The following is a 25908-nucleotide window of genomic DNA, read 5'->3' on the forward strand; positions in this document are numbered from 1 at the left end:
TCTCATTGCCACAGCACTTAAAGGATGTGCAAGGCTCTGGGCTTGGTCTCAAGAACCCCAAAATACAATCTTTTTCCTCATTTATTCCATGACTTACACGTGATTCATTAGCATTAGTTAATATTATTGATTTTATGAAGAAGTACAATTTTGACATGTGAATACACGTTGCATGCAAATTCCATTAATAAATGAGTGAATTGATAAGATCCGTCCTTTAGGCAGTCCGAAACCCGAGTCTTCCCCCTAGACTCTGCAAGCATCATCCCGTGCTCAGACTTCCATGCCAACTCCGTCCGTGTTCACGAGCACGCACAAGTGAGGGCCTCCGGAAAGGCCGGCCCTCTGAGGTAGACAGCGTGTATTCCTTCTTCTGGACTTTGTGACTGAAGTTCATGTATGCAAGCCCTCAAAGCTATACAGAAGCAGAGAGCAGCACAATGGCACTTCATATGAACGTCCCATGAGTTAGCAAGACCATGGGGTTTTTGCTGGTTTCCTTCATTGAGTGTTGAGCCAGCATATTTCAGAGACTCTGCCTGTCCGTCATTCTTCTCCTAAAGATCTCTGCACTGTGAGGCCATATCATACTCACTCGGAGCACCGAACACCTCCCCTGTCCTCTGCTAGCACAGCATGCTTCAGGTTTGCACAGCCACCTCCATTAGGAGACATAGGGTCAGCTCCTGCATTTGGTGGCCAGCCTCTTAGTGTAGGTTCAGCTCTCCCTCCTCTGTCCATCCATGCGTTCCATGGCTTCTGACTGTCATGGCTCACTTGTCAAAGAAGCCATGCCCCACATAATGTATTTTCTCCCTTGACCCTTGGCTACCCTTTTCTCTGGTACTTCCTGTAAACACAGACCTCAGATGGAAAACCTACTTCGAACAGATTCTGGTGTGGTGTAGGAATGCTCTAGAGGTGGTTCTTCACGGTGCCACTCATGGGCAGCCATGTCCTGCTGTCCCACATCTGTATGCATGTTCACGTGCTGGCATCTCATGGCTGGGTGGTCCCCTCTTGGCCTCTGCCACGGTGGTTCACCAGGCCCATGATGGTTGGCCGTTGACTCTCACTGTGAGATTTGGCCGCCTGTGTTTAAGTCTGCTCCTGCATAGATGCTTTCCTTCCTCCCTCAGATCATCTCGGACCTTGAGTCTTGGAATGATGAACTTTCCCAGCAAATGAACGACTTCGATACAGAAGATCTGACGATCGCTGAGCAGCGCCTGCAGCACCATGCGGACAAAGCCCTGACCATGAATAACTTGACTTTCGACGTCATCCACCAAGGACAGGATCTTCTGCAGTACGTCAATGAGGTCCAGGCCTCCGGTAAGAAAGGCCCTCCACCCTGTGACGGTCATGGTCTCTGCGTCACCGCGGGGACTAGGATGACTATAAACACCACAGCTTCTATTAATGAGCCATTACCAGCCAACATGAGCTCTTTGAAAGGAAGTGCTTTTCACCTTATTTCACACAGCACGGTCATGCTTAACTTTATGCTTAGGAAACTTGTCCTTCAATTTTTCGAGAATTGTTTCAAGGAATAAGAACTTGACATTGGAAAACTGTTGTGGTTTTGAGTATAATGTGAAAACCCATAAAAGTGTTCATTTACTTTCAGTGTCCAGCAGATGGCGCTGGAAGACCCCATATGTAAATGTAGTACACAGGGCTTACCCAGCAACATCCTGCTTGCATTAGCCGCTTTACACAGAGTAAATTAAATATTTCCTGAGGGCTGAGCCACTCGCTCTTATGTAAAAGCTGCTACCCGGTCACTAGGTCCCAGAGGGTCAGCTCATTGGTGCATCCGTTCACACCCTGGTGTGCTGGATATGTGTATAGAAGCATCCCTGCTGGCCCGGGTCTCTAGTGCAGTGCGCACCCTGTGGGCAAGTTTTCACCAGACACCCTGGGTAGTGCACCGGGGTAAGAGAAGCTGGCCACGGTTCACAGGTGTGGAGCTGCTTTGCGACAGAGATGTGGACATGGCCACTCGAGTTCAGGACCTCCTGGAGTTTCTTCACGAAAAGCAGCAGGAGTTGGATTTAGCGGCCGAGCAGCATCGGAAACACTTGGAGCAGTGTGTGCAGTTGCGCCACCTGCAGGCGGAAGTGAAGCAGGTGCGTGACACTGAGGAATGCTGGGGAATTCTGGACAGGTCGGCCTCAGGGCCTGTGTAAGGTGGTTCATGCCCGTGGACAGCAGCTCACGGTAAAGATGGAGCCCACACCTCCCTGGATGGGCGAGAAGACTGGGCAGCTGCCCACTCAGCAGCCGCAGCTCTTGAGCGTGCCGTCCTTCCATTTCTTTTCCTATTTGGTGGTCCCTTGCTTAAAGCACATTACTTCCCAGGCTAAGGAACAGCGTGGTTTCCCCCTAAACTTTTAATAATCTGCACAGAGCCACAGACCGCAAGTCTAGGCTTTTCTTGAATTGGCTGCATGCTCTATGTAACGCCACATTTGAAGCAGAAATGGGTTAAATGCCACTGGAGTCATCTATGGGCCTATGGTGGACCAGGCTGAGATTGTGGGTTCACCATTGCTATGATGAACCACCATGACCAAAAGCAACCTGAGGAGGAGGGGTTTATTCCACTCACAGTTCCATAGAGCACTTATCAGCAAAAGCAGTGAGGGCAGGAACTCAGCGGTACGGGAACATGCAGGCCAAGCTGATGAGAGGCCGTGGAGGGGGCTGCTCACGGGCTTGCTCCCCACGGCCTACTCAGCCTGCTTTCTTACAGAACCCAGGGCTGCCTTCCCAAGCAGGCGGCCTTCCCCATGGATCCTTAATTAAGAATGTCCTGCAGGTTTGTCTACACCCTGCAGTGTGTGAACTTGAGTCCCATGGTTTGGATCCTGGGCATTGTGGTACAACCTATTTCACCCCTGGGCTACAGTGTCATTTAACACTGAGTTCATGGAAAGTCAGTGAAGCGAATGAATAGGACGTAGCAGGACTTCCCTCAAGTGTCAGAGAACTCATTCAGTGAGCAAGTTTGCTTTATAACACGGAGCCTGAACAGTTTTGGTCTGTGTTCTCATAACCGGCTCCCTCCGCTGTCTTCTGAAAATCAGACCGGCAGTGCCCCTGAGGCAGTGTCTTTTGTCTGAGAACCCTGCAGGGATTATAGCCTGTGTTGGTAGGATTGTAAGGAAGTCAGGGCTGCCTCCCTACCAGGTAACCTCTAGACCACTGCTTCTCTACCTTCCTAATGCTGCAACCCATTAATACAGTTCCTCGTGTCGTGGTGACCCCTACCCTAAAGTTATTTCTGTTGCTAGTTCTTGCTATTATTATGAATCATAATGTAAATATCTATTTTTTCCAGTTGTCAAGTTTACCCCATATGAAAGGGCCATTCAACCCCAAAGTGGGTTAAGAACCACTCTAGACACCACACCACCACACACACACACACACACACACACACACACACACACACACAGACACACACAGACACACTCATGCAGACAGACAGATACACACACACACACACAGACACACAGACACACACATAACAGACACACACAGACACACACACACACAGACACACAGACACACACACACACACACACACACACACAGACACACACACACACACACAAACAGACACACACACACACACACAGACACACACACACACACATACACACACACACACACACACACACACACACACACACACACAGCCCAGCCCAGGCGCACTGGAAGGACCACTGCACTGAGTTGCCCTCTGTCATGTTTCAGGTGCTGGGCTGGATCCGGAATGGAGAGTCCATGCTGAACGCTGGGCTCATCACGGCCAGCTCGCTGCAGGAGGCCGAGCAGCTGCAGAGAGAGCACGAGCAGTTCCAGCACGCTATCGAGGTAAGGCGGTGTGTGGTGTGCACGCCATCGAGGTAAGGCGGTATGTGGTGTGGAGACCGGCCCAATAGCCCTTAATGTTGTACCTCCCGCTGGAGCCAGCCACAGCCTGAACAGGAGAGAAAGGCAGTGCTCATCAGGCCACCATCGATGGTGGGAAAAGCAAACAGCCCACAACTGGAGAGGACTGAGGACCACCTCGCAGCAAGTGTCCCAGTGGTCAGAGCCCCCTTCTGTCCCATGAACCAGCCCTAGCAGGATGTATGGCCTCTGATTAGAAGTGTCTTAAATCAGGGAGCTCGAGTGGCAGTCTGAGCTGAGTGAGGTGTTTACTGTCTTGCAGAGTGTTGGGGTGTGAAGGGTCCCTCACGCTGGACAGGTACAGGTAATGCGTATGACCACCCTCTTCATGCCACTTGCTTAGTGGCAACAGGACGCTTTGAGAGGCTGAGGGTCGGTACTGCACCACACAGTGGCAGGAAGCCTGGCTGCTCCAGGCCGCTCACCCTCTCCGTGAGCGGTGCCACGGTTGCTTTAGAGCCGGTTTCTTTGGGTGTGGTGATAGTTGTGATGGGCGAGCTCAGAAGGAGCTTTTGATGACAGAAACCCAGAAGTTAGCTGGAGAAAAGGCCAGAGTCAGGACTAATGTACTCCTAAGGTTGGCTGCTCCAGCCAGAGGCGGCCTCTTCCTGAGCCTCCAACTCCAGGCAGTGCAGACCTGAACAGCGGCTGTGCCCAGAGGTTATTGGTGGTCAAGCTCAAGAGTCAGTGTTTTGGGAACCTGTCCCGTGGTCAGTGTCTTAGGGATCGTTTCCGGGTCAGCTGAAGTGCAAGGTTTTCTTCTCTCCGAGGCCTGTGCTGACCTCTCGGAACCCTGTGCTCTCCATCTTTCCTGGAGAGCCCTGGCGTCAGGGCTTGCCCTGTGCTTTGCTTTGTGTGTGTGGCATGGAACATTCTCAGTCTTTTCTCTATTTATTTTTTCTTTTCTTTAAAAGGAAAATCACTAGTTCTTCAAAACACTTTTCAGTGGAGTCCAGAGCTTCAGTTGAAAATGAGAATAAAAAGCATCCCCTATGACCCCCTGTCCCCACTAGCTGTTTTGCCCGCGGTGGCTTTTAGAAGGAAGCCAGCAGGGACAGCAAACGTGGCGCATTTCAACAGAGCCCTACTGCTAAGAGTCGTTCCCGCTGCTTCTCGACTGGAAAGCCCCACAGCTGAGTGCCACTCTGGGAAGTCTTAGTGTCTGTCACCCTCCATTAGATAAATTAAACCTCAGCCTGGCTGGGGCGAGGCTACAACTGCTTTACTCAGGTACCCACCATATTTGCGAAGCCTCCTAGCAAGTAGTAGCTGGAGTTGATTCTGTAAGCCAGGGAGAGCAGCCCGGTTTCCTGCGTCTCGTGTGTGCTGTTCTCCTGAATGAGCGTTTCCATCTTCCTCATGTCTAGAAAACACACCAGAGTGCACTGCAGGTGCAGCAGAAGGCGGAGGCCATGCTGCAGGCCAACCACTACGACATGGACATGATCCGTGACTGTGCAGAGAAGGTCGCCTCGCACTGGCAGCAGCTCATGCTCAAGATGGAAGACCGCCTCAAGCTCGTCAACGCCTCCGTCGCCTTCTACAAGACTTCTGAGCAGGTTGGGGAGAGGGCCTGTCCCTAGGCAACTCGTGACTGAGTGCTCTAGGCTTACTTCAGGGACAGCCCCACCATCATTGACACAGCCATCAGGAGGGACCCTCTCAGGTCTAAGTTAAGCAGGGAAGCCATGCTCTGAAGTTATCCTTGCTGCCTTAGCTGACGAGGCTGCTGACACGTAGCTGAGGACACAGTTTTCTTTCCTCTGTAATGGAAAACATCCGGGCAATGGGAGCTCAGCTCTGGCTCAGTTTCTATCCTGAAATCTCTGTCTGAGCCACGTGTAGCCTAGGCAGCCCCCGGTGTTTGGGTCTTCCCCCTTCGCCATCCCCAGAACACGGATGACACTGCTCCCTGCTGTGCTGGGGCGATGGCAGATGTGGGGTGATTTCTGAGCCTGGTGCTTTCTTCCCCCAGGTCTGCAGTGTTCTGGAGAGCCTGGAGCAGGAGTACAAGAGAGAAGAAGACTGGTGTGGTGGAGCCGACAAGCTGGGCCCCAATTCTGAGACTGACCACGTCACCCCAATGATTAGCAAGCACCTGGAACAGAAGGAGGCCTTCCTGAAGGTATAGGGCTGGCTCTGTTGGACGTCCATGCCACACTGATTGGCTGTTGAGGGCGGCAGGGTCTCCCGACTGATTTAGAAGTGATTGGTGTAGGTAGCTGGTATGTACATGGATGTGCAGTCTGTTCTTTGAGAGAGGCCCGTACATGGTCCTGACTCTTTCGTTGTGTGGAAACTGATAGGGCGGTAGCATCAGTGACTGACTGGTCCTACTCCCAGTGTCTAGTAAATTACTAGTTTCTCAGAGAATGAACCACAAGTCTACCATCAAGTACTGACAGGAAGTTACAGTGCTGTGGGACAGAGTTATTATAGCCATGACATTTCCCTGAGGCAGAGTTACTGGATACTCCATGAGTTCTGCAGACAGAAAGTGATTTGGCGAAGCACTATGCTATAGCCTAGTTAATCCTTGCTTGGAGATTCAGCCTCTTTAGACCTGTAGCCTGTGTCTCAGAAGATGCAGAAATACCCAGTAGGGAGAACCCAGCATCTGTGGCTGAGGGATGGATGCAAACACCTGCTCAGAAAGCAGCCTGTGAGCGAGTCAGTCCCGTGCAGGCAGACTCAGTGTTTTCTGAGAGGGTAGACGCGGACTTTGAGGAGTGCTCTGTTGTGTTTTTATGTGCGTGTGGTTGGCTCACAAGTCACAATTGTGCATTGAAACACTTAACTTTTTTCCGTGGTCAAACATTCAGAAACTCGGGACGCAGGCTTGCCCGCACACTGCACTTTGAGGTTCTAAGCACCACGACCAGCAGCCGGCCCATCAGAATCGTCACTTTACACTGTTTAGTTTCTCACACTGCTTCAGCATTCTGACCCTGCCCCCACACCAGAGACACCGTTTCCTGTGGCCTGTAATGATCTGTTTTGTGTCTGAAGGCCATCTACTGACAGGAGTATTGTCCGGAAAACTGAGTTGTGATTTAGGGACCTTGAGAGATTTTGTTGTTAAGCAAGTTGAGAAGGAACAGTCACTGTAGCTTCCAGACGCTAATCGTGTCAAGTAAAAGTTTGGAGACTACTCCCAACAGGCCTTTGTCGTTGACTTACTAATGCAAACTACCATTGGGTGCAGGTTTGGAGTTTCGGTCTCTTGCTCCAGAATCCACATAGTTGGAATTGAATACCACTTAGTTAATATAATTATAAAAGAGATTGAGCTAAAGTTACAATGGAAAAGCCATCCGAGTAGTTTTATAGAAAGGGCCTACCGATTTGTGTTTTCCTGCCCATCAGTCCTCACACTGAGGGTCTACTGCACACTGATGACATCACTTATGGCTCGCCTCGTATATCAGCAGTGACCAGTCACCTACTACCCCAATAATGCAAAACGCCTCAGGTTTTCACACTAAGAACTGAGGGATGAGTCTGGTCCCATTATATATACAGTCACCTCCAGGCTTGATTGGGAAAGGGCCCCACATCCTCCTTGGTCAGTGACTGCCCTCAGTGTCCTGCCACACACCCCGTCCTCTGAGGATCTGTAACATAATCTGACCTTGCAAGATCCAGGAGTCAAAAAGACATTTACTTTCTTTGTTTTTGTTTAATTTTAAATCGAATTTAATCTCTGCATCTTGTAAACAAGATGGACCAGATAGCTGTTAGGTAAAGACTTGCGTTACGGCTGTAGCTGCGTAAGGTGATCACATTGCCAACACATCGTCCCCCATTGTTTCTTAGGCTTGCACACTGGCCAGGAGGAACGCGGACGTCTTCCTAAAATACCTACACAGGAACAGCGTGAGCATGCCGGGGATGGTGACACACATCAAAGCTCCAGAACAGCAAGTAAAAAGTGAGCATGCGACCCCTGTGCTTCCCACAGCTTTGTCCTAAGTGCCCAGCTCATGCTGATGACAGACAACCTCACTAGCTGTCAGCTCAGTAACAGACGACGAAGAGACACGTGGGACGGTAATGCACAGAGTTAGCTAAGCATCGAACAGACAACACAGCGCTCAGGATGGTAGCTCCTGCCACTGAGTGAACATATGGTCAAGAATGAAAGTTGCACTTACCTAGGTGCAAAGTAGGTTTAAAAGCTAAGTCAGGAAATCATGAATCAGTATCGTGGCGATAAAGTACTTTTGATAGTATCTGCCTAAGACATGAGTAATTGATAAAAGCAAATTGTTACACAGTTTATTACAATTTGAGTATAGTATGATATTTTTTATTAATTTACTTGTAAATACATAGAAAAAGGTAGGTCTAGGAGCATTTATACTAAGGAATACATAACGGGGCTGGTGTTCCTAGAAGGGTGAATAAATGAAGTGTGCAGCATGAGGTGTACAGGGTATGTACCCACCTCACCCAGTTTCACACAGCTGAGACTGAGCTTGGTGGGCAACGTTGTAACATTGGCTCTTGTGTCTGTGCTAAAGGAGGCTGTGGACCGACAGCTGCGGATATTTTGTTTCTCTTGCTCTCTATTTGGTGGCAAAGGGTTTATGCACCTCTTAGAATGAGGGCAAGGAGATAGGCCATGTATGTCTTACAGGGAGGATGCCAGTGTAATCCCACCGAATGCAGCCAGGAAGTCAGACCTCACAGTCTCAGCATCTCTCAGGAACTGGAGCCAACCCTGAATCCCCAAGGACAGTGAACTGTGCTTAGGCAGGGCCTGAAGTGAGAGCAGAGAGACCCCTCTCACAGGAATGGCCTGCATATGCAGTGCTCGTGTGAAAGGCGAGCTTAATGCTTTGGTAGACTTAAAATTTCAAAATCGCTTTTATGAAATTGAAGTGAATATATTTCTGTGCTTTCAATACTGAAAATAAAGCCCCCAGGGCCCTGCTCCTTCTCGCTTGAGCTCTTAGCTACTGTTAGGTCTGGGAGAGGGACAGTCATTGTCTCTTTTAACACAGTCACTGAGGAGCACACAGGCCCCAGTGTGTGACTGCTCAGCTGATGCACAAGTGAGACTCTGTAAGTGCACGACGCACGGAGGACTCTGGGAACTCAGTATTTGAGAAGGACTTACTCTATTTAATATAACAAAATTATATTACAGGTGTCATTGGTTTGACATGGAATTTCTGTCTTAGGACCGCTTTTCTAAAGGTTTTTCTCTGTTTTATTGACTTCTAGGTAATCCTATAGTAAAAAGATTTAAAGGTGCTTCTCTTGCTGGGAAGAGAAACTCAATTGCAGCAACTCTGACGAAGGAAAACGCTTCACTGGCTGGCTTCTGTTCAGACAGTCAGTCCGTTATTGTCATGTCAGCAGGCATGGCAGCACCTAGGCAGCCATGGTGCTGGGGGAGCTGAGAGCTCTGTGTCTGAATCCACAGGCAGCAGGAGAGTGTGAACCACTGGGTCTGGCTTGCACTTCTGAAACCTGTCCCAGTGGCACACTTCCTCCATTAAGGCCACACGCCTTAATTTCTCCAAAGCTGCCACTCCCCATGAGCTTATGGGGTCCACTTTCATTCAAATCGCCACAGGCGCCAAATGTAGAGAGACTGCACAGTCCCCTCGCTATTGCAGTCATTGCAGGACTTTCGCTGTGTCCTGTCATGCATATTTTTTAACAACAAAGAGAACTGTATTCCCATGTGGAAAGCACTTTACACAGAACATCTTCATCATCTTTGTAAACCACTGTTTAGAGACTGGATTTCCGCCTCTTTAATAAGTATTAGTAACTGGCTTCAGGTGTCCGCACCTGTAGGTGATTCTTAGTAGCAATGGTTTTGATTAGTTTTATAACCACATTTATCCAAAAGGTAAACTGGAGTTCAATGGTGTGCCCACTCCTGGGTCATTACCTGGTGCCGGGATGCCTCAGAATACAGGATCCTACCTGCCCGCCCATGCCTTAGCCCCTCTCTCCAAGCCTGAGTAGTGCCAATCTGCCAAGGAAGAACAGCACTCCTGTTCCTGGCGTGGGGTTAAGTGTGTGTTTGTATGTTTCCTGCCCAATCTTTAGTGTTCAAATTACATCACTTCAGAACTAAGGGTGTAACCCGTCGGTAGATGGTATGTTTCACAGGGATCAGGTTTTTCCATTCTTCACGCCAAGTAAAAATCAAAAACAAAACGTGAACCATGAGAATGGAGATCATCTGTTCTCAGTCTGCTCGCCAAGCACCCAGGGAGCAGGCGTTGGTTTCAGTGCCCAGCACCACATACGCTGGTGATTCCAGCACGGGGTCAGGGGTTACAGGTCGTCCCAGCTCTCTGTGGAGTCTCAGGCCGGTCTGTGATATCTGTTTAGGGAATTGGTTCTGTGACTTACATGTACTCAAGTGTTTTCCTGGATTCTTATGTGCACAATGTTTTGACAGTATCGATCAGGTTTTCTTTTTTAATTAAGTTTTAGTTTTTATATAATAAGACATTTTTGCCTTCACAGCTCCAAGGTCCTCTGCTTCTTTCATTCCCTCCATGCCTTCCTAAGGCTTTATGTTTTAAAAGTATGCATGAACAAAATAAGAATGACAACACATACAGGTGTAAATAAAAAAAAAGTAAAAATCTCGCACCTTTCCCACGTCGGCTTCAGATTTAATGGTGAGAGGATGAGGAATCTGCCTCCAGTGCTGACTGAGACCTTAGACAGGAACGCCATCATTTCTCAGCGCACTCCATCCTGCTGTGACGCGTGTGCTCGTAAATGTCTGAAAGAAAGCACGTCAAGTTTTGCAGGCATCTTAACGGAGAGCAAGTACCAACCTCTCTTTCTTTTCCCTGTCAGATATCTTGAACGAACTCTTCCAGCGGGAAAACAGGGTATTGCATTATTGGACCATGAGAAAAAGGCGGCTGGACCAGTGCCAGCAGTACGTGGTCTTTGAGAGGAGTGCCAAGCAGGTCAGTGCGCCCTTGCTTCCCGAGCCCTGCACCCATGCTCACCCCTCCTATGCTGTGCTGGCAGGTTTTTATTATAACAACCGTCCCTAACACTGCATCTCTATGACAGGAATAATCATGTCTTCTAATTAAGTTTGTTATAAAAATAAACCCCTAAGCCCTGTACGGTTCACACTATGCAAGTTGCCATTAGGTTTTCCTGAGCTGCCTTTTCCTCACACTTAAGGCCGCCAACTGCAAGTCACTGATACAGTTACCATTTAAAACCCTTTGTCAAGCCCGGGCTAAGTCCTTATGAAAATACAGCAGGTGTTTTCATTTCATATTGTTATATTTATATATTAAAGAAAAAAGCTTTAATTTTCAGATAGATTGAGCTAAATCCAGGTAAGAAATGTGACAGAATTTCTAATAATCCAGCATACTTAAAAAGGCTTCTTGAGTTTGGCTGAGGCAGAGACAGGATGGGCTCCATTTTCCTCTTCTGAAGGCATTGGTGGGTAGAGCACTTCTAAGGAGACCGTCTGTCATAGAGATCATTTTAAAGTAAAATCTATTTACTTGTATCTTAAGTGTTGGAGTTCATTCAGTTCTCTTTGGCCTCTGTAACACCACAAGAATACACGTATTTTCCTTCTGAGATGACAGGGAGGGGCAGCAGAGAAATAGGACTAATTACATTAATCAAAAACCTGGGCTGGGCATTCTGTGTAGATGTACTGAGAGGCACCGAGAGCTGCTCCCTGTGGTCAGTCAGAGCTGACCTCTCTCCTGTCTGGGGCTCCAATGGAGGCTGGGAACTGACGCAGGGCACCACACTCCTGACACAGCCAGGTCTTGTTAGCCAAAGAGAAATTAGACTTCAGCATAGGTCTCTCAGGTACCGTACAGATTTTGTTCCACGTTGTTCCGTTAGTCTGACGAGGGAGCCATGTCCACGACTGCTGAGCTACATACAGACTGGATTCTTGGATGCCAGGTCTGATGTTCTGATGGCCTCTCTCGTCCGTGGATCCCTGCAGTGAAGTGGCAGACTGTTATGACATACCACTCCATTTTCCTAGTGTACTTCTGAAGTGTTCCACCTTGTTTCACTGTTATGGATGAGACTTTGGTTTCTAGCTGGCCAGTATTATGCAGCCTGTCACAAGGTTCAGCTGCAGAGAGGCACAGCTTTGAACCCTTGTCCTGGCATTGCTGCTGGGGACCCTGCTGTCCCCCTGAGCCCTGCATCCCATGCATTCCCAGCACTTGAGTGGACATCAGTGCTCACAGCCGTACTTGGTCTCTCAGAGTTAGCCATTTTCAACGTGGCACACTAAGATTACTAAGTGGATGCCACTGTTCTTAATGGCGGTACAGAGAGGTGATAGAGTCTCTGTGGCACGTCTTCTGGGCTTGCTGGTCCCCTAGCCCTTTAACACACACACACACACACACACACACACACACACACACACACACACACACACACACACACACACACCCTTATCTCCAACCCTGAATGCTGCCTCTCAGGCCTGAGTGCACACTGTTCTTGCCTGGTTCTTCCTCCTCTCTTATCTCTCCCTTAATAGTTCCCAGCCCTGACCTCTATTTTTGACACCCAGATGTATAAACTGTGGGTATCTCCTCAGCGTCTCTCCACTCCGGCCTCACCAGAAGCAAAACTGCATTCCTGACTCCCTTTGTCTGCCCACTCTCACCATACTCAGTTAAGAGTGACAAGCGAGGTGTGTCTGATACCTGACTCCCCTTTCCTGTCCGTGTGTCCCACCTTCGTCTCCTTTAGTGTAGAGGTGCTGACCTCCTGTACCCCTCTGCTCCCTCTCTTTGTCCCAGTAGAACCTCTGCCGTTCCTACTCAGGATCTGTTCCAGCCCTTTCTGTAGAGCAGCCACATTTGCTTCTGCAAAGAGCTCCAAGGTTAGCCTGTGGCTGCTGTGAGCTCACCTGCTCTCCCAGCCTCTCCTTGAGCCTCTCCTGTTTCTCTCCCAGGGTCAGGCTGAGCCGGCCCCATCACACACAGCGCTCTCCCTGTGTAGCTCCCCTTCCACCTCTCCTGCTCCTTTGACAAGGCCCTCCCACCCTCATCTCTGCTGCAGCCTGTCACTTGCTTGCTCATTTGTCTTCCTTTGCAGTCTGCAAGGAAGGGGGGCAGCCTTCTGGTTCCCTGGTTCCCTGTGGCACCTGGCCTCAGCCTGGGCTTCAGGCAGCTCTTAGTCATGAAGGCATCTGCCTCCACAGTATGCTCTTGAGAGGGCTTTGCAGTGGACAATGAATTAGTGCATTGATGTGACCTTCATTCCTATCAGCATGAACATTGTTTCAGAGACCATCTGTAAGCATGAGGAAAGAAGATACGCAGCTGGTAGCCACAGTGCCCGTGACTTAAGATTTCCTTTCCTTTCTTTTTTTTATCTTTGCTACTAAAAAAAAATCCACAAATGGGACTGGGGGGAGGAGAATGGGGCAATGTGGTTTCTTAGGAGATAAATTTCTTGAGACTAAATTTGAACTCCAGAACCAACATTTTTTTTTTAAAAAAGTCTAGCTATGGTAGTGTATGCTGAAAATCACAGCACTAGGGGAAGCAGAGACAGGCAGGTCTCTAAGGCTCAGTTGCTGGCAGCATAGCTTATTTGCTTAGTTCCGAGCCTGAGAGATTAAAATAAAATAAAACAAAATAAAAGAATGGATGGCTCCTGAGTGATAGCCTAAATTAACATCTGACCTTCACACACATGCATGCATGCATGCACGCACGCAAACACAACACGCGTGCGTACACACACACACACACACACACACACAGGCACGACACAGCTGCAGTAATGTATCTTAAAGAGACCATCCTTCGCCCACCTCTGTGGTCCTGAGAAGAGTCACTGGATATGAGTTCTTTGACTGTGCTACTGTTTTACTGTTAGACCTGTAGGTTCATGGTCATAAGAAACCCTTGAACCATTGGTCGTTGCTACATCAGTGACAGGACTCCCACCCCCTCACTCTCCCCTCTACCCCCACACACACCGACATGATGCACCAGAAAGGTGTCTGCCTGAGGGGCCGCTTGTTGATCTGTGCCACCCATGGCTTACATGAGCAGGGTGTGCAGAAATGTCTGCTTCCCTTAAAAATTTAGCCCGTGAACATCTCGCCTTCCTTTCCGTTAGGCATTGGAATGGATCCACGACAATGGGGAGTTCTATCTTTCCACACATACCTCAACAGGGTCCAGCATTCAGCATACACAGGAGCTGTTGAAAGAACATGAAGAGTTTCAGATAACTGCCAAGGTAAGTCTACAAGGGAATAGGCTTCTAGTCTGCAAGTCTGCTTGGGCTCCCCCAGAATGACCTAGAACGTACACTCCATGGAAAGGGGGTTGCTTGTTAGAGGCACCATTGAGAAAGGCCTGTAACCTGGAGAAATGGCTACCGTGTGTGATGCCCGTCAGCGTAGGTGATGTGATGTTCTTCCCAGAGGGGCCTTTATCTGTCTCTCTCTGTTTACCTGTTTGTGTTCACCTGATTTCTGTGACCACCTGCAATGCTCCTGGCCTCTGCCTTTGTCCTTTGTGTTATTTCTTAGCTGTCTTTCTCTCATTTGCTTTCTGAGTTATTTTTATCACGTTGGCTATTTTTCTGAACCATGAGGATGCGTGTTGTTCCGCACTCAGTGTCTTGCCCTTCCTTATCACCAGTTCCTGGAAAGCATCATGGCGGAACCACTTGCCACAGTCTATCCCCCAGTGTGGACTGTGATTACCACTGACAAAGCTCACACCTGGTGCCTTGTGTATTTGCAATGCTAGAGGCACCGCCACAAGAGAGCTGAATGCTTCTTCCAGAGGTATCTGTATATACAAACACAAATTTGTAGGAATACACACACTGACAAAGATTGTCTGAAAAGCGTGCCTCCCGGAGGGAGCTGGCTCGGGTCTTTGTCCCCAGATGGGTTTGGATTGCTTAGAATGAATGAGGTCACTTCACTATGTCTGCTGTCTTGTTTTATAGAGTTTGTTTTTAGAGTACAATTATTTCTTTTGGGCCATACATGCTATAGCACACATGTGGAGGTCGAGGATAGCTTGGGGGAATTGATTCTCTTCTTTGACCATTTGAATCCTGAGAACCAATCTGATTCCTAGGCTTAGCAGCACCTGCCTCACTCACTGGACCTTCCTGCTGATTCCATTGGTTGCTTGGTCTGTTTCCAGTGTGTGTGTGTGTGTGTGTGTGTGTGTCTGTGTGTGTGTCTGTGTCTGTGTCTGTCTGTCTGTGTGTAGTATTTTTTAAATATTTTTAAAAGTATATTTTTAATGACAGACTTGAGTATGTAGAAGATGTTGACAGTTACTTCAGATTTGAGCCAGGAAAAGAAAAAGAAAGAAAAGAAATTGACCAACCTGAATAATATATTTTTATTAAAACAAAAGAAAAAGAAACAAGTGCTCTTATAAAGGAACAAGAATAAATTTGGGGGTTGGTGGGCGGCACACCTTTATTCCAGAACCTAAGAGGCAGAGACAGATGGATTTCTGCGAGTTTGAGGCTAACCTGGTCTACATTGTGAGTCCCAGACCAGCAGGGATACATAGAGAGACCCTGTCTCCAAAAACCAAGACCATCTAGAATAACTATTTTGTGTGGCTTTTAACTAGGTTTGAAAACATAAGGAGGAATTTTCAACCAGTTGGAATCACAATAGCTACTTTGTATTGTGCCTGCTTGTGATTTTGCTTCTGTAACATTTCTGGCTCCTCTTCCTGTCCTTGCTGGCCTCTCCTCCCGGTTTCCCAGCAGCTTCTGAGTGTGCTGGGCCTTGGGAAGTCCTGTCCTCTTCACTATGCCCTGCGGTACAGAGAGCTGGTCCCAGATCACTGGGTGGGACACTGAACACTGGTGAGGGTGGGGCTCAGGCAAGGTGGAAGGTGGCCCCCTCCTAGAGATACGAGGAACATCGAGAGCTGCCTGGTCCTGCATCTAAGGTGAGGACCGTGGCTTTTCCTTCTTTTGCATCCGGTACATTCAGCCGTATAATTTTCATTTTGTTAGTACAGATAGGAAATCATCACTGTGAGTGTTGTAGTTCTGTATTTGTTCCTCTGATGACCCTTAGATTGGGTGTTAAGGAAGTGCCTGATGTTGCACCCAGAGGTGGATCAAAGACCAGTTCTTTACCACCACGGCTGGGCTCCCCTACCGCACGCTTGTCTCTGTAGCTTGTTCACAGCTCGGCTATCAGGTTCAGTGATGGGCCCACCTTGTTTACCAGGGGAATACCTATAGGAAGTTTCCCATTATCCTAAATGGTTCTTTCTATTGAGTTTGGATGTAGGTTTTGTAAGTATAAGACAGTAGTATGCATATCTTCATTATTCATTTTTGTGAGATCTAAAATTGTAGGTTAGTATCTGACCATGCTGTTTCCCAAGTCTCTCGGACTATTGCTTTTATTAAATATGTGGAATTAGTTATGTCGGGAGGCGGCCAGAGGCTTGGAAAGAGTGCCCCTCGCTGTCCTCTTAGCTATGCGTTGTCACTGGCGTGGGCTCTGTCTGAGGCATGAGCTCCTTTGCTGGTGGAGATTCCACCTGCTTTGTCAGGGTGGCTCGAGGCTTGCCCTTGCTTGCGGCCATCAGTGTCTCCTAGGAAATCATGTTTCCCACATCCTTTAGCAAATCCTTAGCTCTGATAGGACAGTCTCCCAGTCTGATACAATATTCGAAATAAAGCCAAGAACCGCACCTTAATTACTTACACTTATAAGATTGCTTACTAATCTCAACTACTACGACTTCTTGACCCAGTCCCTTTGACCCATCTATATCCAGCTCCTGGGCTTAGTGTTGGATGGATTTCTGTGTCATGCCAATGGCTGAGCTCTGCAAGGGTGTGGTCTGAGGTGACTTCAGAACAGCCAGACACGCAGTCTTTGCAGACATTCAAGTTTGCAGTCCACCACCTTGCTAAACCACTAACAGTCTTGCAGTCATCTCTGATGCCTCCCTGGGTCATCAGCAATGGCCCTGGTGTCAGATGCTGTGCTCTGTGAGAGAGCTTGTGTATCACAGGCTGTCCTGGGTCTCACCACCTCAGAACATGATGAGGAGAGCCACTAGGGAAGCTCAGCTCTCTCTCATTGTCTCCCACTCCTTGATGCCCACACAGGAGGCTGCTCAATCCTAATGCTTATGTGCTCTGTAAGCTAAAGCCCACTTTTGTAACAATGGCTAGAGTTAGCAAATAGAATGAAGGTAAATATTATTTACCATAATATTTTATATATCACCATAATGTTTCACATTGAAATCAGTGGGGTTTTTGTTGGTATGTCTTTGGTTTTGTTGTTTGTTTTTCTTTTTGTTGTTGTTTTTGTTTGTTTGTTTTGTTTTGTTTTTGTGGTGAACAGTAGCCTTTTAGAGGGAATTTTGGGGGTTATATCTCATCTCTCTCCTGGACGCCAGAATTATGCCAGAATTTAAATGTTAGCAATATTTTAGAAACCTGATTATTTCTAGAATTTTCAGGTTTGCATTGCTAGAAATAACCAGACCTCTAAAATCTCTTCTCATGTGGGATGGTTTGTCTAAATGAGAGAAAATCTAACTCAGTGGGAAAAGACTGATAAGTTCATGCACATAGAAACTAAACATGTCTAAGCAGTACTTCACAGTCTAAGGCCTGAAAACAGACGGTGGCTTTGCACTTTATACCCACTCTACTGTTAGAATTCTCAGTCTCCTGGATGGAATGACAATTATACTTAGAACACTCAGAGACAGGAAGATATTGAGGGGCAGGTAGATCACAGCATATTTTAACGAGCATGTTAGGTTCGATGAGGACAAGGAAGTGGGGAGAGGAAGGGGCATGGTCCTTGGAGGGCTGGGAGAGGGAGGCTGCTCTGAGACGCCTTTGGCTGTTCAAATGAAGTTGTGCGATGAAGTCTTACTGTCTTGTCTTACCAGTCTTTACATTTAGCAAATCTTTGCTATTTTAACTAATTACTGTAATTAATGTCAGCCTATTTTGCTACTGCTGGCGCTTGGTGCGTTTGTGATGTGTTTTCCGCAAACAAGTATTCCTTTAGCTTGTTGGTGGTTTGGGTTCCGGTGCAAATATAGGCAAGCTGCGTTGTCTTTCTTGTGTTTTTATCTTTGCTTGTTCATTGCCAGCTTTTAAGTTTCTAAACCCACGAAGGTTTCTCCACACGGTTGCATTGTTTCCTCGAGTGGCCTTGACTACAGTGGAATGGGCAGTAGTACAGAAAATGCCCTGCTTCTGAAGGTGGCATTCTCACAAGAGAGACAGACAACTGTCATACAAAAGGCCATAACTGAGACCGTGTTAGAAGACGATAAGTAGACAGTGGACAGTGACCGACAGAGGAAGCATGCTGTGTTTTTACAAAGGTGCCCATGGAACCATTAGGAAGGTGGTGTTTATTGGAGGAGAGATGCGAAGGGGCCTGAGGATGTCTAGGGAAGTAATCTTCTGTGTAGAAGAGCTTGTACAAAGAGCCAGGGGAGGACATGAGGCCGGGCTGGATATTGTGGGCCCTCCCTGTCAAGTCTCAGTGGTCTTTGAGATTAGGGAGTTTTCCAGAGAATTCTGGCTCAAAACACTCATTTTATAACATAGTTTAGGGTTGAAATCTGACTTTGTTTTTGGTAATTTGCAGTGTTTCCTGAATATCTGTTATAAAGGTTTCCAGATGAAATTTAGCTGATGGAAGCTGGAGAGCTGGCTCAGTGGTTAAGAGCGCTGGCTGCTCCTCCCCAGGACCCAGGTTCCGGTGCCAGCACCCACGTGATGGGCCCACAGCTCCAGTTCAATGCCTTGGCATTCAGGTTGTGCGCAGCCGTACATGCACATAGAACAAAAATAAATAAATCGTTTTTTATTTTTAGAGTTTAACCAAGAAAAGCAGGTTCTTTGGAATAATAACTTGTGTCTTTGAAATGTCAGATCTCCAAGAAAATCTAGCAGTAACAGTCAGGGAAAGGGTGTGGGAGCTGAGGTGAGAGATCAGGTTGGGGAGGTTAGTGTGCATTCGTGGACCTGTGCTGCATGCTAAGCCCTAACATTAGGGAAAATAGACAGCTCCCATTGAACTCATACTTTTCTGTCTATGTGGGAAGTGAAGTGACCTTTGTTAATGGAATGGAGTCTGCTGCTTGGTAAGTTTTCCTTCTGCTTTCCAGAGATGGATGTGGTCCTCAAGAGCTGCACTGGACTGTGCTTGTTACGTGGTTGTTTTTAAAGATGGAGGGAGGTGGAGGTGTCTAAGTGGATGCACCTATCCAGCAAGGAACTGCTAATGCAATACACATGGTGCTCAAAGAATAGTAAAACCAAAGACAATTTTCTCCGTGGACCTTCTCATTCATTCATTTATTCATTCATTCACTCACTCATTCATTCACTCACTCGCTCACTCTGCAGACTCTTACCGAGCAGAAGAATCTCTTGACAGATAGGCTTGGTTCTAATGCTGAGCTCACAGGAACACCACTCACAGTGGAAGAGCAGAGGAGAGGTGGCCAGCCCAGACTCGGGAGGGTGGGGTCAGGGGGAGGTGGGCTGGGTGGATTTGGGGCCGGCAGGCAGGCAGGGTGCCACTTCCCCCGTGCTTTGGGTTTCTGACAGTCAGGTTCATGCGCTTCACAACTCTCCTGTTGTTTTTGCAGCAAACCAAAGAGAGGGTGAAGCTATTGATACAGCTGGCTGATGGCTTTTGTGAAAAAGGGCATGCCCATGCAGCAGAAATTAAAAAATGTGTGACCGCAGTGGATAAGAGGTACAGAGATTTCTCTCTGCGCATGGAGAAGTACCGGACCTCTTTGGAGAAAGCCCTGGGGATTTCTTCAGATTCCAACAAATCGGTGAATTGCTTTGTTCACACTGGACAAGTGGTGATCTCGGCCCAATGCCACCTCTGCTGCTCCCATTAACTGACCTCGTTGACTCTCATTCCACAGAGTAAAAGCCTGCAGTTGGACATCATCCCTGCCAGTATCCCCGGGTCAGAGGTGAAGCTTCGGGATGCTGCTCACGAACTCAATGAAGAGAAGCGGAAGTCTGCCCGCAGGAAAGAGTAAGCCAGCAGTCCCTGTGGCGGTGGGGGGAGCGTCAGAGCCTGCGGACAGGCTGTTGGCTGACCTGCAGTCAAGTGCTGTGTCTGACACTCAGTGGTTTTTTCAGCCAACTTCTCTGTGTGCTGACCCCTCATCACATGGTTCACTGTCTTGTCCTGGTTTCTCTAAGCTTCCTTTCCTAGCTTGACAAATCGCTTGCCATTGGCAGCAGTGGAAACTGACCACTCAGATGTAGGTATTTAAAAGTTTGTGAGCTGTTCTTACGGACTGGAGATGAAAGGTCTCCCTTACTCCCACAGTTCCCACCGGGTATGTTTGTTGCCCAGGATATTCTAAAGCGTGAGGAGCAGTTTTGCTTGCCATTCAGTGGGGGCAGAAAGGGAAAGGTGCATCTGGGATCCAGTGGGTAGGGACTGAGGCACAGCTGAGCCACTCCACAGCACACAGGAGGGCTGAGCATCCTGAGTGTCAGCCGTGGGAGCGCCGATGAAGTGTTTTCAAGGGTCTTGGAGTCAGTAGATAGCTGCTATTCTGTCTGATGTTGGTTTGCCTCCCCCAAGCCATTACTTCCTGTTTAATATTTCTAGGCTCTCCATTTATTTCATAAATCTTCCTAAAAATAGATTATAATAAAGAGTAATAAGCATACAGACTAACCAACTATTCTCTCTTAATTTTAAGGTTCATAATGGCTGAATTAATTCAAACCGAAAAGGCTTATGTAAGAGACCTTCGAGAATGTATGGATGTAAGTCTGTTGCTTGTTTACTCAGACTGCATTTAAACTTGCTATTTTGTTACTGTTTGTTACTGGTGGTCGGAGTAGTGACAGTGCTGGGCTCCTGTCCCTGGTGTTCTGTGGTGTTCCAGGAGGGCTTTGGCTCACTGCACAGATGACACAGCACACACAGTTCCTCTCATTCATTCGTCACACGCTGGCCTGGCTGGCATTCTCTTTGTGTAGAGAACAGCAACTTCAGACAAATGAGTCCCTGAATGTTTGCTGTACCTTGTGACAGAGATTCCCTCCAAATTTGAAGCTGGGAGTAGGCTAAAAGTATAATAAATCTTTCCAAGTGTTCACAGCAACTAAGGGTTTTTTTTTTTTTTAAAGATACATTTTTCATGTTTACTACAAGGACCAGCGTTTGCATGCTGGTCATTTTCTGTTTATGCTCAAGCTCTGAATGTGTGTTTGTGGGAACAGCCGCTTCAGGTTGCTTTTGGATTTTTGTTCGTTTGTTTGCCTTTTTAATCCTTGTGCTTCCTCTCTGTCCAGACCTACCTGTGGGAAATGACCAGCGGAGTGGAGGAGATCCCGCCAGGCATCGTCAACAAGGAGCTCATCATCTTCGGGAACATGCAGGAGATCTACGAGTTCCATAACAAGTGAGTGATCTTAGGGGGCCGTGCTCCCCGCAGGTCTTCTCTTTGTGCTGAGCCCGCATCACCAGAAAGAGTGCAGGGGCCTTAGCAGAATTCAGGGATTTTTTTTAATTTGGGTAGAGCCAGTCGGCTGTGTGTGTTTAAATCCCCTCTTCTACTCTTAAGATACAGAATGCAGTGTTTTCGTTGTGTTCACGTCACTGTGGCATTGACCAGAAGGTGTTGGCCAGCCTCTCCCCAACCCCCTCCCAGCTGTCCCAGCCTGCTAGTAACCACCATTTGCTCTGTATTCTGGGATGTGACCTCTTCAGTTCTGCTTATAGGTGACATCAGGAACTGTCTCCTTTCCCGCCACACTAGTACACTAGTCTCTTCCTCAGGAAGGCTGCTAGTTTGAACCTTCTGATAGAAGAGCAAACTGAATGCTTGAAAGTTACAGAAAGTTTTCCCTATCAAGAGCCGCATATTTTGTTACTCCTGAAAATGTAGAGGACACAGACATTTTCCATTTCTGGCGTATCTATCTTACTAGTAACATTTTCTCAGCTCCTTCATAATGATCATTTGTTTCTTCTCTTCCTGAAGCATCTTCCTGAAGGAGCTGGAGAAGTACGAGCAGCTCCCAGAGGACGTGGGGCACTGCTTTGTCACCTGGGTAAGGAGCCGCCACTCCTGCTCTCTCTCTCACATGCCGGCCCTGAAGGAAGATGCCGGCTGCTGCATTGCTTCAGTGGCTCTCCTCTGCCGAGTCTCTGCACGAGAGAAAAGTGCCTTGCCTCCAAGAGCGACATTCCTGGAGTCACAGTGGGATTAGTTTCTGTTGGTTATACTGATGGCTTGAACTAAGACATTAAGCATCTTAGCTTCTTCTTGATGCGGGGGTTTGTCCTGGTTGAGGCCCAGTCCTATTCAAGGAAGAGGCTCTTTCTCGCCCGGTTGAGCCCAGGCAATGCCTCGGGTGTGCTAGCTTCCAGCTAACCCGCCGTTCTCTCATTTGATGCTTCCTTAGTCCAGAGACCTTGTTTCCCACATGAAATGTTTCTATATTGTGAGTTTTGATTTGGAAAAGATATCTAAATAAAATTCTTGTCTCCTCTCTCTCTTTCTCTCCTCTATTTTTTGCTATAGGCAGACAAGTTTCAGATGTATGTCACATACTGCAAAAATAAACCTGATTCTACGCAGCTGATCCTGGAACACGCAGGGTCCTACTTTGACGTAAGTAGCAGATAATTAAAGAAGTTCTGAGACTGACCGAACAGAATTCAGTTCAGATAAACCAGCACTGCCCAGGATTTACTACCACACTGCTAGTTTAGTGTTTTATTTTAATCTCTCAAGTTTATAATTGGATATTCTTTTATGTTTTCATTACATTGTATTTAGCATGTGTACATGTATGTCGTGCATGTGCTCACCGGCTTACATGTGTGTAGATCAAAGGACACCTTGTAGGACTTGGGTCTCTCCTTCCACTGTGCGGGTCCTAGAGGTGAAACCTGGATTGTAAGGCCTTAGAGCAGGTGCCTTGACCCACTGAGCCACCTCACCAGCCCCTATTTTGGGATTCATTATATGTTCTTTTGTTTTGAACACGTCTTTTTAACTATTAGAAGTCATATACCTATAAAGGACCCTTAGATCTTTAATATAGGCATATTTGTCATTATTCTTTATATGTAGTCATAATTGTATATACAAGATTATATATAAAAGATATAAACTTATTAGTCTTGTGAATTTCCCAAAGAAGTCTATCAGTAAAGTCCTACCAGTTCGACTGCCCAGTCAAGTAGATGTTCAGTTCTGTGCTTGAGCAGACTTAGGGTTATCTCCTTTTTCAAAGATACGTTGTTTGTACAGTGTGGGGGGCACACAATATTACTGAATGTATTTTGGATTTCAGAACTAGTCTAATACATGGCAGACTGACTGGAAAAAGGTACCTGAGTGCTGTGTACCCTTAGTGCGCAAGGCCATGGCAGTATTGGACCTAACTTTCCGCCTTTCAGTTGTGCACATTCAGGTGAAACGATCTGGCATGGGAGAGTCTGGAAGCTGGAAAAACTTCACGTTCTCTGTTTGAGGGGACCTGTCCCAGCTGCCGTTCTCAGGGAGGACTCAATCTATCTAGAGTGATCCCTTGCTTGATGCTGGCTTTTCTTTCTAATATTGCACATGCCCTACAGCATCCCGATTAGATGACACTCCGCACCGTAGCCACGTGCGCACCATAGAATAGAAAGCCTTCGTAACAAGAACGTGTGCGTAGCCAACGCTTGGTTTTAAAACCCTGTTAGGCTAACAAGACGGCACCCGATAGAAGGAGAACACCCTCCCCCACAAGTCGGTCTCTGGCCTCCACACGGGTGCCGTGTCATGTGTTTGGCCCCCAAATAAGTAGAGTCTGACTGTCAAAAGCCCCGTGTGTTTAACCATCTTTAAAGAATAAAGGAAGTTATCCCTGGCAGGTTCCATAAGGTTGCTCTGACTGTTAAGGAGGTTTTTGATTATCCTGCCCTCCATTCTTTGGGCGTCTTGTGCCCTTCAGTTAGTCCTTTCCATGGCAACAGGCATCACAGAACACGCATCGCGTGCTCTGCCAGTCACTGATGAGCAACACGGAGTTCTGAGCAGCGTGGCTGGGCTCCGCCTTCCCATGAGGCCCTAAGCACAGCCTAGATCTGTAAGCACTGCTGTTGCAAGGGGCACAGTAGAAAGGCACACACTGGCGTACTGTGGATCTTCCCTTCCCTTCTGCTTGGTGTTCTGCAAAGCCCTGTGCTGAGGAAACCTCCAGACTTGGAGAAGTCTGTGCTGATGTTTTCACACGCTTTAGGAAGAGGGCGTGTGATTTCAGCAGAGTCAAACACTTGTCATTAATGTGGTATTGTAGCCATTTTTTAGGAGTAATGACCCTACGATAAAGCCTCCCCTTTTTGTTTTATTTAAACATAGGAGATCCAGCAGCGCCATGGGTTAGCCAATTCCATCTCTTCCTACCTGATCAAACCAGTTCAGCGAATAACCAAGTACCAGCTCCTTTTAAAAGTACGTATGAGACATCTTCCACCTGCAGAATCACATTGCTGTGTTCATATCTATCCCCTGTGTACATGTGTATGTGGTTTCTTCCACCGCCATTTCTCGACCTGTCTAGCTTCTTATTGAAGCAGTTATGTAAGAGCCTATCTCCTGGTTGTATGCTGAAGGAACTGGTTGGCACTTGTCGCTTGACAGAGAAACAAGTTACTGGCTCTTGGACCTTCAGTGTCCTCAGACTCTAGTGTCTAGTGTCCTGCACATATGTAACCCACAGCAGTGCAATCAGAAAGTCTGGACACTATCTGCCCAGTCAGAAAACTTCTCAGAGTCATTGCTGATCTGTGCCAGCTTTGAACCCAAACCTGACCGATACGCAGGTTTCTATGGACTCCATAACACTCTGCCCTCATGCAGTTCTGTGCGGCTGTTAGCCATTTTATAGACCATGTTCATACAGATGCCAAGGGCTCTCTTCCGTCTGACTGGCCTCTGCCTTTTGTTGTAATTAAGTATATCTACAGTTGTCCTTGCAAAATTTTAATTCTGATGATTTTCAACAGTAGAAAGGTAACAAACTTCTCACAGACGCATTATGATGCTAATACATGCTTTCTTGACACATTAAGAGTTATTTACAACTTTTGTGTGGCTGGCGAAGGATGCTCTGAGACTTTAGCATGTAGACCCTCCACTAATCCCAACTCCGTCCGCTGCCGTCCTGGGTGCTACATAGGAGACTGACGCTTAAGGGTGCCTAAAGCTCTCATAAGAAAGACCTAGACACTGTGAAATGTGGCTGTGTTCTTTATGCAGGTGTGTACTCTCATGAGACATTTCTATTGGGACAACCCCACTGCCCCAACCCCCACTTCTTTACACACAGTACAGTGCCAGGGATCAAGCCAGGGCCTCACACTCCACTCCTCTACTTCTCTACGGAAGTCTTAGGAACTGACTAGACAAATCTGCTGCTGCTGTGAGCATGACGGAACTGTGAGGCCGGGTTTCATTTGTTTGCATTCAGGTCATTTCCCCTTTGCTTCCTGATTCTACAAAAGCGCCCTGTCTCTTAGTCATCCCCGAGTGCCCTCAGGATTCGAGGCTTTGTTCCTAGCTTGTGTTCCACTAAGATTCTGCTTCTGCCTCTGAATCCTCCTCATCTTCCCAGGAGCTCTACTGGCAACAGTAGTAAGCTCCATAGACCTCCCCGTGGGAAGGCGGTCTGCCCAGGTGGGAGTCGAGGTGCATCGTCCTCGTAAGACAGTAGTTATCCAGCTCCTCAGAAGCCTCAATATCTGGCCAACTCCTCAGGGGACTGAGTTCCTCTAGACCAGTGGCTCTCAACTTTCCTCATGCTGCGGTGACCCCCAGCCATAGAATTTGCATTGCTACTGCAAAACTGTAATTTTGCTACTGTTATGAATCATAATGTCAGTATTTTTGGAGCTAGAAG

The 25908-nt window shown here is 47.6% G+C and overlaps 1 protein-coding gene across 1 annotated transcript in view; it reads left to right on the plus strand.

Moving 5' to 3' along the window:
• Trio (trio Rho guanine nucleotide exchange factor) overlaps positions 1–25908 on the plus strand; it is a 290571-nt gene that overhangs the window by 171976 nt on the left and 92687 nt on the right. The window contains 15 exon segments of the mRNA XM_032898677.1: positions 1140–1335; positions 1966–2132; positions 3766–3885; positions 5331–5522; positions 5939–6088; positions 7780–7894; positions 10801–10916; positions 14092–14214; positions 19617–19811; positions 19908–20023; positions 20706–20772; positions 21304–21413; positions 21996–22065; positions 22539–22628; positions 24369–24461. Coding sequence (XP_032754568.1) covers positions 1140–1335; positions 1966–2132; positions 3766–3885; positions 5331–5522; positions 5939–6088; positions 7780–7894; positions 10801–10916; positions 14092–14214; positions 19617–19811; positions 19908–20023; positions 20706–20772; positions 21304–21413; positions 21996–22065; positions 22539–22628; positions 24369–24461 — 1920 coding nt within the window.

Source organism: Rattus rattus, chromosome 3 (assembly GCF_011064425.1).
Source record: "Rattus rattus isolate New Zealand chromosome 3, Rrattus_CSIRO_v1, whole genome shotgun sequence".
Taxonomy (NCBI): Eukaryota; Metazoa; Chordata; class Mammalia; order Rodentia; family Muridae; genus Rattus; species Rattus rattus.